The 17,319-nt window shown below is 45.7% G+C and overlaps 1 protein-coding gene across 3 annotated transcripts in view; it reads left to right on the top strand.

The window, feature by feature from the left end:
- RECQL (RecQ like helicase) overlaps positions 1-17,319 on the top strand; it is a 290,842-nt gene that overhangs the window by 251,322 nt on the left and 22,201 nt on the right. For all 3 annotated transcript variants that reach the window (XM_029600183.1, XM_029600182.1, XM_029600181.1), the window contains one exon: positions 2,320-2,449. In XM_029600183.1, the coding sequence (XP_029456043.1) occupies positions 2,320-2,449 (130 nt within the window). The remainder of the gene's footprint in view (positions 1-2,319; positions 2,450-17,319) is intronic.

Here is a 17,319-nt window from a genome sequence, read left to right as displayed (position 1 = left end):
TTCTGGATTTCCTACAGGATGGGCTTCAGAAGGGTCTCTCCCTAAGCTCCATCAAGTTTCAGGTGGCTGCGCTGTCTTGCTACGGTCCCAGGAGGGATGGCAAGACCATTGCCACGCATCCAGATGTTTCTTGCTTCCTGAAAGGAGTCAAGCACATTCGTCCGCCACTGAAGTGGCCAGTGCCCCTGTGGAACCTCAACCTAGTTTTGGATTTCCTCGCGGGATCCACCGTCAGACCCCTTCGGGGCCTGTCTCTCCATTCTCTAACTTTGAAGATGGTGTTTCTGCTGGCAGTGTGTTCAGCACGCCGCATCTCAGAGCTACAAGCGCTGTCCTGCCGTGATCCCTTTCTCAGAATCACTCCTGAGGCGATCCATCTTCGCACGGTTCCCTCCTTCCTACCTAAAGTGGTCTCACAATTTCACCTCAACCAAACCATATCTTTGCCTACCACGGCGGGTTTGAAGAAATCAGAAGAAGGGCGTTTACTACGCCATCTCGACATCAGCAGATTGCTGCCCAGATATCTGGAATTGACACAAGAAGTACGAAAGACGGACCATCTGTTCGTCCTGCACAGCGGAAAGAAACAAGGTGAAGCGGCCTCTCGGCCCACCATCGCTCACTGGATTAAAGAAGTTATTAGAGCAGGTTACGTAGAGGCCGGGAAGTAACCGTCTCTACAAGTCAAGGCTCATTCTACCAGAGCCCAAGCAGCATCTTGGGCAGAATCCAGGATGCTGTCGCCTGCAGAAATATGTAAAGCGGCGACATGGTCCTCCCTCCATACTTTCTCCAGGTTCTACTGTCTGGATGTCCAGGCCAGGGAGGACACAGTATTTGCGAGGGCAGTCCTACGCGGTCCTCAGGCAGCCTCCCGCCCAGGCTGGGAGTAAAGCTTTTGTACATCCCATTCGTTCTGAGTCCATCTGGCTACACGCTAGGAAATGTTGAGATTACTTACCTGATAATCTCCTTTTCCTTAGTGTAGACAGATGGACTCAGCATCCCGCCCGGCTGCCGGTATACATGGGTTTCACCGATCCCAGGTAGGCCATGTCATTTTCTTACATAAGAGCGTCCCCTTTGCCAGGTGTCGACGCCTTCCGGTTGTGAATGCTGGTGGTCTCTAGCTCCTATCAATCGGTCAGGGGAATCCTGTTTCACTAATTCGTTGATCGTCAGTACACATACATCCATAACAGCTTTTGCAAGGAAGATTACTGAGTTGTTACACTTCCTGTGGGGGTATATATACCCATGCTGACGTCAGATCCGTCTCCAACTGCTAGCACGAGCATACTATACCCATTCGTTTTGAGTCCATCTGTCTACACTAAGGAAAAGGAGATTCAGGTAAGTAATCTCAACATTTCTCCGATTAGTCTTAAATGTGCTACTTACTAACTTCATGGAATGCCCCCTAGTCCTTCTATTATTCGAAAGTGTAAATAACCAAGTCACATCTACTCGTTCAAGACCTCTCATGATCTTAAAGACCTCTATCATATCCCCCCTCAGCCGTCTCTTCTCCAACTGAACAGCCCTAACCTCGTCAGCCTTTCCTCATAGGGGAGCTGTTCCATCCCCTAGTTATGTTATGTTATATTATCCAAGTTGTTCACTCCCTTATTCATTCTAAGACATATGTTGTCATTGTTTTCTACTTGTTATAATGTAAACCGGAGTGATAAGTAATTCTGATACCTGAACTTTGGTATAAAAAAAAGTTATAAATAAATAAATAAATCATGTTGGTTGCCCTTCTCTTCATAATGAGGCCAGCAGCATGACTATGCAGGCACTTATACATGAGCAGAAAGCATTCTAGGTTTTTCTAGTTCAAGCTAGCTACATTTTGTTCTTTGGCACTTTCAAATGACATCACCTATATGAGTGACTGATTTATCTTGCTGTCTCCAGAGAACACCATTTACAGGTAAGTAACTTTGCTAAAGAGATACAACTTATCTGAATTTTCATTATAAATTCAATTTATAGTAATGCTAAGTAACTTTTCTTTTCACATTTATGCCAAGATAGGTATTACTGTCACTCATTGCTGTGTATGAAAATAGACTTGTAAAAGAGAAGTTTAATAACAAAATGAATGCAAAAACTAATTTCCATTTTCACTGGTCAAAAGCGTCATTGGAAAGGAGTGTATGAAGGGTAGGAGAAGAGTAGGGTACTTTTATCAGCATCTGTCTCACTATAAAGCTATTGATTAACGGTCTGAAAAGAGGTATTTGGATATGTGGAACATTTAAGTTCACATTTAAAACATGGTCTGTAATATTAATTATTTAATTTCAACAGGGAAGACTTCAGTTTTACTGCATATGCTACAATTTCCTACTTAAAGAGAGGACCAAAAGTTGATCTTCTGAAAAATAATGAACACGCAATTATCTTACAGATGAAAATGCTTAAAAAAGGTAGTGACAAGGTATGTACGCCATTTATTTATTTATTTGTATGCCGCCTATCAGTATATCTAAGCGTTTTACAGTTAAAACATCCATAAAATCCAAATAATAAATAAAAACAGTAAGACAGTGATTGAATATTAGTATCCCAGTTGCCCTAAGCAACAGCAAAGTAACCACAGAAGCCACATCTGCTGCCTGGCATATTATCAATCAATAGGAATAGCTTTAGATTTCATATAAAGATAATAAGCTGCTGCTGACCTCATTATCAAGAGACAATTGTTATAGTAAAAATCCATATAATGTTATGCCAACTAGTTCATTAGTCCAAGAAACAGAAATCTAAAATCCAGTGGGTCCTCTGTTCTTGAATTTTCTTTTCAACCAAAAAGAGGTAAAAACTGATATGCAAGTATTTTTTTTTTTGCTCCATCTAATGCTGTATGTCAAATAATCCATTACTTCAGCTGCACTCTTATTAACATCTTGTGTGCCATTCCTGCTGCTCTGGATGCTTAGCTGCTTCATTTTGTGGCATTTTCCATCTGCTGCGTGCCACCCATTGATCTTTGCTTAGCTTCTCTGAGGTGCTGTGTTCCAGCTCTGCCCATGTGAGGTCATCTCTGCACTGCCTCATATAGTAAGCTGACACCATTGGTTCCGTGTGTTGGGGCAGATGTGTGCCCCATTGCGCACATGAGAGTGCACAAATGAATTCCTTTATATGCTCCTTTGGTCATAAGGAGTACATGTGTACTGGCTGATTGCCTGAGGCAATTCTATTGATCAATATAAATATCTTGGTTTGGCTCTATTACCCTCTCAGAACTGATATACTGTATTTTTCGCTCCATAAGACACACCTGATCATAAGATGCACCTAGGATTCAGAGGGGGAAAATTAAAAAAAAAAATGGTGTGCTGAACCTGCTCTGTTCCCGGGTGTCTATGCATTTTATGGAGCAAATTAGGGGAGTGCAAAAAAAATTTTTTTTGTCCCCATTTCATTTTCGGGTCTGGGGAGGGCCATTTCAGTCCACTCCCCAGATCAGAAAACTTTTATCGTTCTCTTTCTGTTGGGGAAAAAAAAAAACAAAACCCCATCCCAACCATTTAAATTTAATTAACTACAACACCCCACCTTCCTGCCCCCCCCCCCCCCCAAGACTTGCCAAAAGTCCCTGGTGGTTCAGCGTGGGTCTGGGAGCGATTTCCTGTACTTGGGCCGTTGGCTGCCAATAATCAAAATGGCGCCGATGGCCCTTTGCCCTTACTATGTCACAGGGGCTACCGGTGCTATTGGTCGGCCCCTGTCACATGGTAGGAGCAATGGACAGCGTGACAGGGGCCAACCAATGGTACCCGGTAGCCTCTGTGACATAGTAAGGGCAAAGGGCCATCGGCGCCATTTTGATTACTGGCAGCCAACGGCCCAAGAGCAGGAGATCGCTCCCGGACCCCCGCTGGACCACCAGGGACTTTTGGCAAGTCTTGGGGGGGGTCAGGAGGGTTGGGGGTTGTAGTTAGTTTTTTGCTTTTTTTTATATTCGCTTCATAAGGCACACAGACATTTTCCCCCCACTTTTGAGTAAAAAAAAAGTGCATCTTATGGAGCGAAAAATACGGTATATATTTTTTATGGAAGTTGAGCTTTTAGTTTGTTGATGCCTTTTGTCTTCTGGCAATTTGTTTATTTGGGTTTGTGGACAAAGGTTGATGATGAGAGAACTTATTCTGTGATAAATTGTTCATATTTTTTTTACTTTTTGTATCCCAGCATACTCTAATTAGCCAAGACATGTTATCCCACAGAACATCTTGTTTTGCGAACTTGTTTCTCTCAGCAGCAATTGAGACTAGTGTGAAAAATTAGAATTATATTCCAGTTATTATGGACCATGAACAAGGTGATGGAATTTACCAGCAGTGCTTTAAAAAGTCTGTGTCCCTCTACCTAGCTACTAAACCCTAATAATGCTTTAGAAATGAAAAGTTGCAGTTTAGGATTTCTATCTTGTTGATTAATGCTAGATCATTAGGTAAAATATTCCAATTTTGTTTAGCTTACTGAAGGATAAACAGCCTGATTTAATCTGTACAACTGAAACATGCTTATTTGATAGTGAACTCATTGCTGGAGTACTTAGTAAAGGCAGTTAGCATAGCTGAATTTAGAAAAGATTTGGACAGGTTCTTGGAGGAAAGGTCCATAAACCATTATGAACCACATAAACTTGGGGAAAGCCACTACTTATTCCTGGGTGTTAGCAGCATGGGATTACTCTACTATTTGGGATCTTACCTGAATTGGCCACTGTTGGAAACAGGATAGAGGGCTTGATGGACCCTCGGTTTGACCCAGTATGGTAATTCTAATGTTCTAATTAATCAACTGTGCACAGCACTTTACATATTAGAATAGCCATACTGGGTCAGACAGAGGGTCCATCAAGCCCAGCATCCAATTTCCAACAGTGGCTAACACAGGTTACAAGTACCTGGCAAGTACCCATCAATTAAATAGATCCCGTGGCTATTCTGTCAACTTGATTAATAGCAGTTTAAGGAGCTCTCCTCCAGGAACTTATCCAAACCTATTTTAAACCCAGCTACACTTCCTTCCCTAACCTACAGGTCGATACAGTAACGTGCGGTTAAAGATTCCCCGTCTGTAACGTGCTGGGAGCGCACAATACAGATGAGTAAGGCGATCCAGCGATACAGTCTCCAGTTTCACGCGTCCTTAGCGCTTCGTAAAATAGACACATAACCCTTTCCGCACGCAGCATGTATATGATGTGTAAATGAACGAATTAGCTGTATAATGAAGGAATTAGCTATTCCCCTCCGATACTGTAACGGGCGCTGATATTATCTCCTTAGTAACCCGCTGTTTTGCCGCGGCCTTAACGTGTTAGTTTACCGCCTCCCCCTAGTAGGAGTTAGGACTGTGAGTCTAGTAACAAATCCATCGACACCGCTTAAGATACTCAAAAACAATAAAACACAATAAAAAAAAAAGCGATACAGAGATGATTGAGAAAATGTAATGCTGTGGGACACATAAAACCTGTCAGAAAAAAAAATAAAAATTTTTAAATACCTGTCGGAGGGCCGCATGGGTCCAGGCGGCCGGCGGTATCCAGGGGGCGGGTGGTCGCGTGTTAAATCTAGGCCGCGGGCGGGTGGGCGCCTGTTCCAGGCGGCGGGGGCGGGTGGACGCGCGTTAGTTTCAGACGACCGGCGGCGGGAGCCGGGGGGCGGGTGGTCGCGTGTTAAATCTAGGCCGGGTCGCACAGACGCGCATTCATCCAGGCGGAGGAGCCGGCTGCTTTTGCCGCCGGCTCCTCCGCCTGGATGAATGAATGCGCGCCTGTGCGACCCCTGCGATTTGGCGCTCAAGGCGTGACGTCACGGCATGTGACTGCCTTGAGCACCGAATCTCAGGGGTCGCACAGGCACGCATTCATTCACTGCCGGTGGGGGCTGCCTCACCCGCCCCCCGGCTCCCGCCGCCGGTCGTCTGAAACTAACGCGCGTCCACCCGCCGCCACCTGGAACAGGCGCCCACCCGCCCGCGGCCTAGATTTAACACGCGACCACCCGCCCCCCCGGATCCCGCCGGCCGCCTGGACCCACGCGGCCCTCCGACAGGTATTTAAAAATTTTGTTTTTTACACTTCCTGGTGCCTGTCATTTCAAATGACATTTGAAATGACAGGTACCAGCGCACCCAGGTTACTGTATAGGCGCTGTATTAAGCGCCTATACAGTAAAATGGGTTGCGCGGGCATAACCCTTCCCTAACGCTTTACAGCCGCGGCATGCATTTGCATGCAATTAGAGGAGAGTATCAGGCGCTAGGTCAAGAGAACTGTGCGTGCGGGGAGGAAGGGTGCGCCTGACACTGCCGCACTGTTTCTACCGCGGCCTTACAGTATCGAGCCGTTAATTCTTCTGGCAACGAATTCCACAGCTTGATTGTGCATTGAGTGAAAAATAATTTTCTCCATTTTTTTTAAATGTGCTACTTGCTAACTTCATGGAGTGCCCCATAATCCTTCTGTTATCTAAAAGAGAAAATAACTGATTCATATTTATCCATTCTAGTCCTCGCATGATTTTATAGACCTCTATCATATCCTCCCCTCAGCCGTCTCTTCTTCAAGCTTAGCCTTTTCTCACTGGGGAACTATTCCATGCCCTTTATCATTTTGGTCACCCTTCTCTGTACCTTCTCCAGTGTAACTATATCTTTTTTGAGATGTGGCGACCAGAATTGCACACAGTATTCAAGGTGCGGTCTCACCATGGAGCAGAGTGGAGGCATTATGACATTCTTCATTTTTTTCACCATTCCGTTCTTAATAACTCCTAACAATGTTTGCTTTTTTGACCGCCGCAATACACTGAGCAGACTATTTCAAAGTATTATCCACTATGACACCTACATCTTTTTCCTGGGTTGAAACTCCTAATATGGAATCAAACATCGTGTAACTACTCAACTAAACGAGGTGGTAATGTGTTTATTGTAGTGAAAAATAAATCTTTACTAGTGTCAGAAATTATCCTGTAAGTAGACCGGTATTAACATTAACAACGTCTTTTTAGGATGTGTGCTTAGTTTATGCATTCTCAGTGATTATTAGCTGACTGTTTGCCACATATAAAAACATTAGTCTTTTTAAAGTTGAACCTCATTAATATCATTCTTAGTGACTTTAATTCACATGTAGACCAACAAACAGGTATAGTTTTCAGGATTTCCACAGTGAATATGCATGAAGTATGTTTGCTTGCACTTCCTCCATTATATGCAAACATATCTCAAGCGTATTTATTGTGGACATCCTGAAAGCTAGATCTGTTTGTGGCACTCCAGGTCCAGAATTGCCTACCCCTCATATAGAAAAAAGCCACTTCTTCTGGCATGTGTTGTTTTTTAAATGCTATGTCAGCCCTTGGATGAGAACAAATGATTTTTGGCTCAGCACATCTAAAAAGACACTTGTTAGATCTTGTGTTCTTTAGCAGGCTACCCTAAATGCATTATGCTTTGAATACTCTGGCACTTGTGTTCCCTTACAGATCGATACTCTAAGGCCGTGGTAGAAACAGTGCAGCAGTGTCAGGCGCACCCTCGTTCCCCGCACGCACAGTTCTCTTCACCTACCGCTCGATACTCTCTTCAAATTGCATGCAAATGCATGCCGCGGCTGCGAAGCCTTAGGCAGGCGTTAGGCCCGCTCAACCCATTTTACTGTATAGAGCGCCTATACAGTATCCTGGGTTCGCGGGCCTAACGCTTCACGGCCGCGCTGGTATCTGTCATTTCAAATGTCATTTCAAATGACATTTGAAATGACAGGTACCAGGAAGTAGACAATTATGTTCCCCGATGCTCAGCAAACTTTCCCCCAGCCCCCGCTCACCAGCCCTGGCCCCGTCCGGTCTCCAGTGCAGCCCCAGTCCTGTCCCTTCCTCCCGAAGCGCAAAAAAAAAAAAAAACCCCGAAAAAGTAGCAAGGCTCGGGCCTGCTACGGTAGTCCCTTCTCCCTTTTCCTCTCCTCCCGATTTCGGCGCTCAAGGCGGCCGGGTGGGCGTGCATTCATCCAGGCAGAGGCGAGCCGGCGGCGAAAGCGGCCTCCGGCTCCCTCTGCCTGGATGAATGCACGGCCCCCGCCGGCAGTGAATGAATGCCCATGCGATTTCGGCGCTCAAGGCGTGACGTCACGGCATGTGACTGCCTTGAGCGCCGAAATCGCACGGGCATTCATTCACTGCCGGCGGGGGCCGTGCATTCATCCAGGCAGAGGGAGCCGGCGGCTCCCTCTGCCTGGATGAATGCACGCCCACCCGGCCGCCTTGAGCGCCGAAATCGGGAGGAGAGGAGAAGGGAGAAGGGACTACCGTAGCAGGCCCGAGCCTTGCTACTTTTCGTTTTTTTTTGCTTCGGGAGGAGGGGACAGGACTGGGGCTGCACCGGAGACCGGACGGGGCCTTGAGCGCCGAAATCGCACGGGCATTCATTCACTGCCGGCGGGGGCCGTGCATTCATCCAGGCAGAGGGAGCCGGAGGCCGCTTTCGCCGCCGGCTCCCTCTGCCTGGATGAATGCACGCCCACCCGGCCGCGGCCTGGATCAAACACGCGCCCACCCGCCCGCCGGCTCCCACCGCCGCCTGGATCCAACGCGCACCCACCCGCTCGCCGGCTCCTGCCGCCGCCGCCTGGATGAACAGGCGCCCATCTGCCCGCCGGCTCCCGCCGCCACCTCAATGACCGCACGCCTGGGGGATTCGGAAAGTGACAGGTATTTATACATATATATAAACTTACGCTGCAATGTTTTTTACACTTTACGGTTTTACCCCCATTTTTTACACTTTATTCCCGTTTTAATTTTCGAACACCACACTAACACCAAGTAGAGGGTAGGCGGTAAACTAACAGGTTAAGGACGCGGCAAAATAGCGGGTTACAAAGGAGATAATCTGAGCGCGCGTCACAGTATCGGAGGGGAATAGCTAATTCCTTCATTATACAGCTAATTCGTTCATTTACATATCATATACATGCTGCGTGCGGAAAGGGTTATGCGTCTGTTTTAAGAAGCGCTAAGGACGCATGAAACTGGAGACTGTATCGCTGGATCGCCTTACGCGTCCGAATTGTGCGCTCCCAGCACGTTACAGACGGGAAATCTTCAACCGCACGTTACAGTATCGACCTGTTAGATCATTTTTGATACATATGAAGGTCATTGTTCCCTGGGAATAACCCACGATTTGTCTATCTCCAGTAGTCCTTTGAAAAAGGTGCACATTAACATTTGAGTATCTCCAATCACGATGCCTGCCACAATTAGAAGAAATATCTAACCTTGAATTGGGTGTCAGCTGTTTTTTTATGGCATCTGTCTTTAGGGCAATTCCTTGATGAATTAACTTTGTTTAAAAAGCATCAACCAGCTTGAAAATCTCCTTGTTACAATTGATGTAGAATCATTGTACAGCAACATCCTATATGCAGATATCATAGCTACATGTTACAAATTTCTAAGGGCAACTACCCTGGACCACCAGTACAGAGAAATTGTTGCAAAACTAATTTAATTCATCCTAACCCATAACCAATTCAGCTTCAAGAATGATATATATTTACAGATTATGGTAATACCTGTGAACAATAGAATGACACCACAGTATGCCAACCTTTTTATGTCAGAATTGGAAAAGATCTTCCTGAATGGTTACCACAGTAAACCTTTCAAATATTATCAGTACATTGATGACATCTTCATGATATGGCTGAAGGAAAAGAAAACTTTAATCAGTTTTACAATTCCTTCAATGCATTCCATCCCACATTCAGACTTAAGATTGACATCTCCATGAAAAGTTAACTTTTTAGACACTACAGTCTGTCAGCAATAGACACTTGCAAATATTTGTATGCAGAAAAACAACAGATAGATGCCACTACTTTCACAGCTTCACTTTCCATCCTTCACACCCAAAAAAAGCTCATTGTACACAGCTAAGCAACATTATACTATTGGAGTCCAGGATTTCGCAAAGGGCCTTCCCCAGCAATAGCAAGAAGCCCTTGCTGCCATTGCCTTACTGGGTCTAGGAGCTAGCCTCGGCAGGTTTGGTTCTCACTTCTCTAGGACCTGTCGGTGCAAGAGTCCATTCCGCTAGGGACGGCGCCTGACCTCCTATCACAGAACCAGGGCACTCTGCGCTACCCGAACCTTCGGGCACTGTCCATCACAGCTTGGATGATGAGCGCATAATCCTCAAGCCATTATAGCTCTCAGACTGTGTTTCCCAGGTTCTGATAGAGTCCTGGAAACATTCGACCAGGAAGTCCTACAGCTCGAAATGGAAGCATTTTTCCATCTGGTGAGGAGGGCATGGATTAGATCTGTTCTTGTGCCCTCTCCCCTGGCTCCTGGACTATCTGTGGCACTTGTTCAAGTCTGGGCTCCAGACCATTTCCGTCAGAAAGTACCTGAGCGCTGTCAGTGTGTATCACCGAGCTGTCGCTGGTACGCCCATTTCGGTCCAGCCCCTGGTTGGCCGTTTCATGCATGGTTTCCTCCAACTGATGCCCCCTCTTTGGCCACTGGCAGCATCCTGGGACCTCAACGTTGTCAGGGTAAGACTGATGCAGCCTCCTTTTGAGCCTCTGCAGTCCTGTGATCTGAAGTTCCTCACCTGGAATGTCATATTCCTGATGGCGATCACTTCTGCTTGCAGGGTCAGTAAGCTTCAGACCCTGGTAATGTGCGCACCGTAGACAAAGTTCTTCCACGACCGTGTGGTTCTGCATATGCATCCTAAGTTCCTGCCCAAGGTGGTGACTGATTTCCACATCAACCAGTTGATTGTTTTACCCATCGTTTTACCGAGGCCATATTCCCACCCTGGAGAATGTACTTTCCACACCCTGGACTGTAAACAGGTGTTGGCCTTCTACCTAGATTGCACGGTGAGCCACAGACAGTCCACCTAGCTCTTCGTGTCATTTGACTCCAACAGACTGGGTGCAGCGGTGGGTAAATAGACATTGTCGAACTGACTGGTGGATTGCATTGCCTTCTGCTATGCGCAGGCAGGCCTTCAGCTAGCCAGCAGAGTAAAAGCTCACTCTGTGCGGGCCACAGCAGCGTCGGTGGCTCATTTGCATATAGTCCCCTTCGTGGAAATTTGCCGGACCACAACTTGGCATTCTCTCCACATGTTTGCAGCTTATTATTGCCTTGACAGGGACAGCCATCAGGACAGTGCCTTTCATCAGTCTGTCCTGCGCAACTTGTTCCAGACCTGAACTCAACTCTCTTCGTTCATGCTTCTTGTGGGACCAGACCACCCCCTGTTTCCCACAGCACCGCAATTGTGTTGTGCCCTTTGGCACTTTGTTCGGCTGCTGTGGGGTTTTTCCAGTTGAATGGGACAGTCTGGAGCTCTGTATTCACCCGCATGTAAGGACTATCATCCTGCTTGTCCTAGGAGAAAGCGCAGTTGCTTACCTGTAACAGGTGTTCTCCGAGGACAGCAAGATATTAGTCCTCAGGAATCCTGCCCACCTTCCCACGATGTTGGGTTCACTTTTGGTTTGTTATTTTATTTTTTCGCTTGATGTTTTACTATGTTACGAGCCTGAAGGGGGACCTCGCATGGACACATGGATAGTAAGTAGTAGGCTGGACATGCTCAGTCTGCTGGCCAAAGTTTCTAGAAAATTTGACAAAAGTTTTCCATGCTGGGCTACATCTGATGATCTCACCCACATGTGATGACTAACATCCTGCTGTCCTAGGAGAACACCTGTTACAGGTAAGCAACTGCGCTTTCCAATTTCATAACTGCTCAGCTATTTTCTTGCCACTTGGGATCCTCTGTGTTTATCCCATGCCATTTTCAATACCATCGCAGTTTTTGTCTTTGTCACCACCTCTGGGATAGCATTCCAGGTATCCACCACTCTTTTTGTGAAAGAAATATTTCCTGATATTGTTCCTGAATCTTCCACCCAGGAGTTTCATGTCATGACCCCTGGTTCAACTTCATTTCCATTGGAAAAGGTTTGTCTCGAGTATTTTTAATGTCTTTCAGATATTTAAGTCTGTATCGATTTCCCCTGTCTTGCCTCTCCTCTAAGGTCTACATATTTAGGTCCTTGAATCTTCTCTTATGTTTTCTAGTATAGAACTCAAACTACTACTTTTCTTGATTACTTGTATCCTCTCCCTTTCCCTTTTGAGATATGGCTTCCAGAACTGAACACAGTACTCCAGGTGATGCATCACCAGTGACCTATGAAGGGGCAATACAATCCATAACTAGAAAACCTAAAAAAAATTATAAAAGATCTACAACCACTACTATTAGAGGAGGAAAACCTGAAAAAATATTCCTTTTTCCCCAAGTTTCAGCCTTCCAACAAACACCTAACCTGAAACAAAAATGTACAAGGCATAAATTCCAGACAGAAACCCAAACAGAAAAAAATGGCATGAAACTCTGCAAGACACCATGGAGTAAGTTTTGTGTTAGCACATGTCACAAGACCCTACAGCCACCACATGGTAAAGAAATGTAAAATAAGACATTTCACATTTATGTTTCTATATTTTCAACATGATCCAGTGCAAAAAAATGTGAAGAAGGATGATACACTGGTGAAACAAGTCAGAAATTATGGACAGAAATAAATCTTTGTAGACATGACATAAAACATAACAGAGAGAAGAGGAATAACAGCTCAGTAGGTGAGTACTTCTGAAAGGAAGATCATTCCCTTAATGGACCTCCCTATTGGGGGTACTTAAAGAGAAATTAAGTTCATAAGAAGGGAAAATATTTTAAATTAGTCTGATCAAACAATTCGAAACAAACACAAAAGGACTTAATAAGGACATTGGGAGGTCCATATTCAGTCAGAATTTGTATAGCAAAGTTAGCCGGATAAACTTAACCCGCTAACTTTAGAGATATATTCAATAGTGCAGTCACAATATTGAATATAGCCAGCTAACTTTAGGACAGCTCTTTGACTCGGCCAGATTTAGCCAGCTAAAAACTAGATTTACTGCCGGCAAACCGGAACGATTTCGGCCCTGTCTGGCACAGCAAAGCAGGTAAGATGGCCAGGAAAAAAAAAATGTTGGCCTTCAGCAGTTTTCTTAAACTAAGCCCGGCGATGGGCAGACCGAGTCGGCAGGGATGGGGGGGCAAGATTGCCACAGTTCCTTTGAGCAATGTGGGGAGAGCATGCCAGCCGTCAAATTGCAGGCAGGAAATAGCCTGCCCACCCGTGAGGAGTTTAGGAGCTGGTTATGTGAGCTCTGCTCTGCTATGAAGAAAAACAAGCAAGAAATTCTGGAGGTAGTGTCAGAGCTCAGAGAAGATGTCACTGAGCTGGGCCGGAGGGTGGACGACATTGAAAACTGCGAGGATGCCAATCAGAATAAGAACATAAGAAAATGCCATACTGGGTCAGACCAAGGGTCCATCCAGCCCAGCATCCTGTTTCCAACAGTGGCCAATCCAGGCCATAAAAACCTGGCAAGTACCCAAAAACTAAGTCTATTCCATGTTACCGTTGCTAGTAATAGCGGTGGTTATTATCTAAGTCAACTTAATTGATAGTAGGTAATGGACTTCTCCTCCAAGAACTTATCCAATCCTTTTTTAAACACAGGTATACTAACTGCACTAACCACATCCTCTGACAACAAATTCCAGAGTTCAATTGTGCGTTGAGTGAAAAAGAACTTTCTCTGATTAGTTTTAAATGTGCCTCATGCTAACTTCATGGAGTGCCCCCTAGTCTTTCTATTATCCAAAAGAGTAAAAAAACGCAGCTTGATGGGAAATATCAGGCACTCCAGAAGGACCATATGGAGTTCCAAGACAAACTGGAGAATTTAGAAAATCGTGCTCGGCAATGTAATTTGCGTTTTCGAGGGGTACCGAAGACCTCCAGGGATGAGGACTGGTGAATAGCATCTGCCATGGGTTCTTACATTCTCAAGCTGGTGGGGAGGCTGAATCTACGATTGAACTGGAAAGGGTTTACCGGGCACTGAGGCAATGGATCCCCAATAAGTCCGGAAAGTGGCAGGTCCACCACAAAATCTTTTGCAATATGGGTCCAGGGCTCATCCGGTGCTGGCAAGGGTTGAAGCAGGCCCCAAGGACGTCCGGGCGGAGGTTTCTGTCTGGCACAATTGGAACAGGAAGCTACGTAAGCTAGAGTGTCTACTTTCATGGTGCGCCACCATAATACTTTTGTAGCTTGGCCAGTGTTTGCCATTGACCAGGGTGTCCGGCCAGTTTCGAATCATGAGACCATCTTAGCAATTTCTTTCTTAGATTGCAGGGTACAATGGTCTTGCCCGGGGGTACCGGACATATAGCTGAGATAACCACTCTCTTCGGGTCAATAATATGCAAGGGTTCATCAGGTACATCCTCTGAGAGGAAAGAGCGAGATAATGAGTCTGCTCTGACATTCTTGTCACCAGGGCGATATTTCAGCAAAAAGTCAAATCTGTTGAAGGACAGGGTCCACCTCGGCTGTCTATGGTTGAGGTACTCCAGGTTTTTGTGATCAGTGTAAACAGTAATCTGATGTTGTGCACCCTCAAGCCAGGGGCGCCATTCTTCAAATGCCATTTTTATTGCCAACAATTCTTTATCCCCAATGCCATAGTTCTCCGCTGGCGAGAAGCTTTGGGAAAAGAATGAACAGGGGTGCAAGATCTTTGAATCAACGGTTTGGCTTAGCACGGCCCCTACACCTACATCAGAGGCATCGACTTCCACAGTAAATGGTCGAATAGGGTCCGGATGGTGGAGACATGGTTTGCTTTGAAAGGCATCTTTTAACTTCTGGAACACAGTCACAGTTTCCATAGACCAAGTAGCAGCGTTGGCTCCCTTCTTAGTCTTTGCTATTAATGGAACAGTCAACAAAGAGTAAGTTTTAATAAAGGTCCGGTAGTAATTGGTGAATCCCAAAAATCATCTTAGAGCTTTTACGCTCATGGGTTGTGGCCATTTTTCAAAACTCTCAAGCTTCTGAGGGTCCATTTGGAAACCATTGTTTGAGACAATGTAACCTAAGAAGGGCACGGATTCTTTATGAAATTCACATTTAGACAATTTGGCGTACAAGCGGTTCTCGCGAAGTCTCTGCAGCACTCTTTTGACATCTTCCTGATGGGATTGCAGGTCCTGAGAAAATATCAAAGATGTCGTCTTAAGTAGACAACAACACATTGGTAGAGTAAATCACGTAGAATATCGTTCATCATGTTTTGGAAGACAGCCGGGGCGTTGCACAAGCCAAAGGGCATCACCAGGTATTCAAAGTGTCCATCCCGGGTATTAAAAGCCATCTTCCATTCATCACCAGAGCGGATGCGAACTAAATTATACGCTCCTTTGAGGTCAAACTTGGAGAATATCTTGGCTCCCTGTAACCTATCAAATAGCTCCAAGTTGAGTGGTAAAGGGTAGTGGTCCTTTATGGTGATCTCATTCAAACCTCTGTAGTCAATACATGGATGTAAAGTTCTGTCCTTTTTCCCCACGAAGAAAAATCCTGCGCCGGCAGGAGTCTTAGAAGGTCTTATGAAGCCTTTCTGGAGATTCTCCTGGATGTACTCTGACATCGCCTTATTCTCCACTACGGAGAGGGGGTAGACCCTTCCTTTGGGTGGTTCTGTATTTGGCTTCAAATTAATGGTGCAGGCGAATGATCTGTGTGGAGGTAACACATCAGCAGCTTCTTTTGAGAATACATCTTGGTAAGATGCATATTGAGGCGGCAACCCAGGCAACAACGGGATAGTTGGCATGCATGGTATTGGAGAGACTTCCATTAAGCATTTGCCATGACAGTCTGGACCCCAACGTGAAAGCTCCAAAGTTGTCCAGTTGAATTGTGGCATGTGTTTCTGCAGCCACGGTAGCCCAAGTACCAAAGGGTGCATGGTCTTCTCTAGCACAAAGAAGGAAATAGTCTCTGTATGAAGAGCACCGATATGCAAGCTCACTGGTTCTGTAAGCAGAGTTACTTCACCCGCTAAGGGCTCTCCATGAATAGAGGACAATAGTAATAGAGGCATCATAGTAGTGGTAGGGATCCGCAAATATTCCACTAGACGTTTCAAAATTAAATTTCCCCCTGCCCCAGATTCTACTAAGGCCCACAGATTAAGGATACTGGAAGAGAGAGTGGAGGAGAGGGTGCAGTTAGACCTAAGAAGAGTCCTCCCACAGGACTTAGGTCTGCCAGTTTCCTGGACATATAGGGCATGTTTGTACAGCATGACCAGCTTGTCCACAATACATGCATAGTCCCAACCTCTTTCAGACTCGTCTCTCTTTAGAAGTCAAATGACTGTGTCCCAATTGCATTGGTTCTTCTTCGCCTGCAGCAGGACCTGGGAGTGTAGGCCTGGGTACAGACTTGACATGAATCTCTCCCTGGAGTGGTCTTCTGGGACTCTTGACCTTGAACTTTGTTGCGAATTTGGCGATCAATCTTTGCTGCCAACTGCATAAGTTCCACTAAGGTCTCGGGCATCTCACGAGTCACCAGTTCATCTTCCAACCAGGAGTTCAGGCCTTCAAAGAATAGGGTTTTCAGGCACCTAGGGTCCCAATGTAATTGAGAAGTCAACGTCTTGAATTCAATGGCGGTCTGATAAAGGTTTGTTACCTTGTTTTAGATGAACCAAAGCTGATCCTGCTATCGAGTACCGGGCAGGGTCATCAAATACTGACTTAAACAGTTCAAGAAACCCGACAAGATCATTCAGGATAGGGTCATTGTGCTCCCAAAGCGGTGAGGCCCAAGCCAGCGCTCTTCCGTCCAGATACGAAAGGATATAAGTGGTCTTGGCAAACACTGTAGGGAAATGGTTAGGTTGCAGAGAAAAGTGCATGCAACATTGATTAATAAATCCTCGACACTTCCAAACTTCACCCGCGAAGCGTGTCGGAGCAGATAGAAGCACTGCAGATTTGACCGTCACTTCTGGCGGTGTAACTTCTTTACCTGCAGCATTCATTTGTGCGTGTAGCTGATTAAAGGCAATAGTCAAGTTGTCTAATGAATTCTAATGTTTGGAGATTCGCTGAGCCAGGCCTGGAATGGCCTGCAAAGCGGTGAGCTGAGCCGAATCCATGGATTTAGCAATCTGTTATGGTTATGAGGTGTTGGAGTGGATTCTTGGGTACTGCTGTGATGGCCACTCCCACGGGGAGGAGCCCCATGAGGAACCGCAGCACTAGGCTAGACTCTATACATGCAGACACAGAGAAGTTGTATTTATTGTACAGCTCGATGGTACTGCCCAGGGA

Source organism: Rhinatrema bivittatum, chromosome 4 (genome assembly GCF_901001135.1).
Source record: "Rhinatrema bivittatum chromosome 4, aRhiBiv1.1, whole genome shotgun sequence".
In the NCBI taxonomy this organism is placed as follows: domain Eukaryota; kingdom Metazoa; phylum Chordata; class Amphibia; order Gymnophiona; family Rhinatrematidae; genus Rhinatrema; species Rhinatrema bivittatum.
The sequence above is the reverse complement of the archived record's forward strand: the minus strand, read 5'-3'. Positions and strand labels throughout refer to the sequence as shown.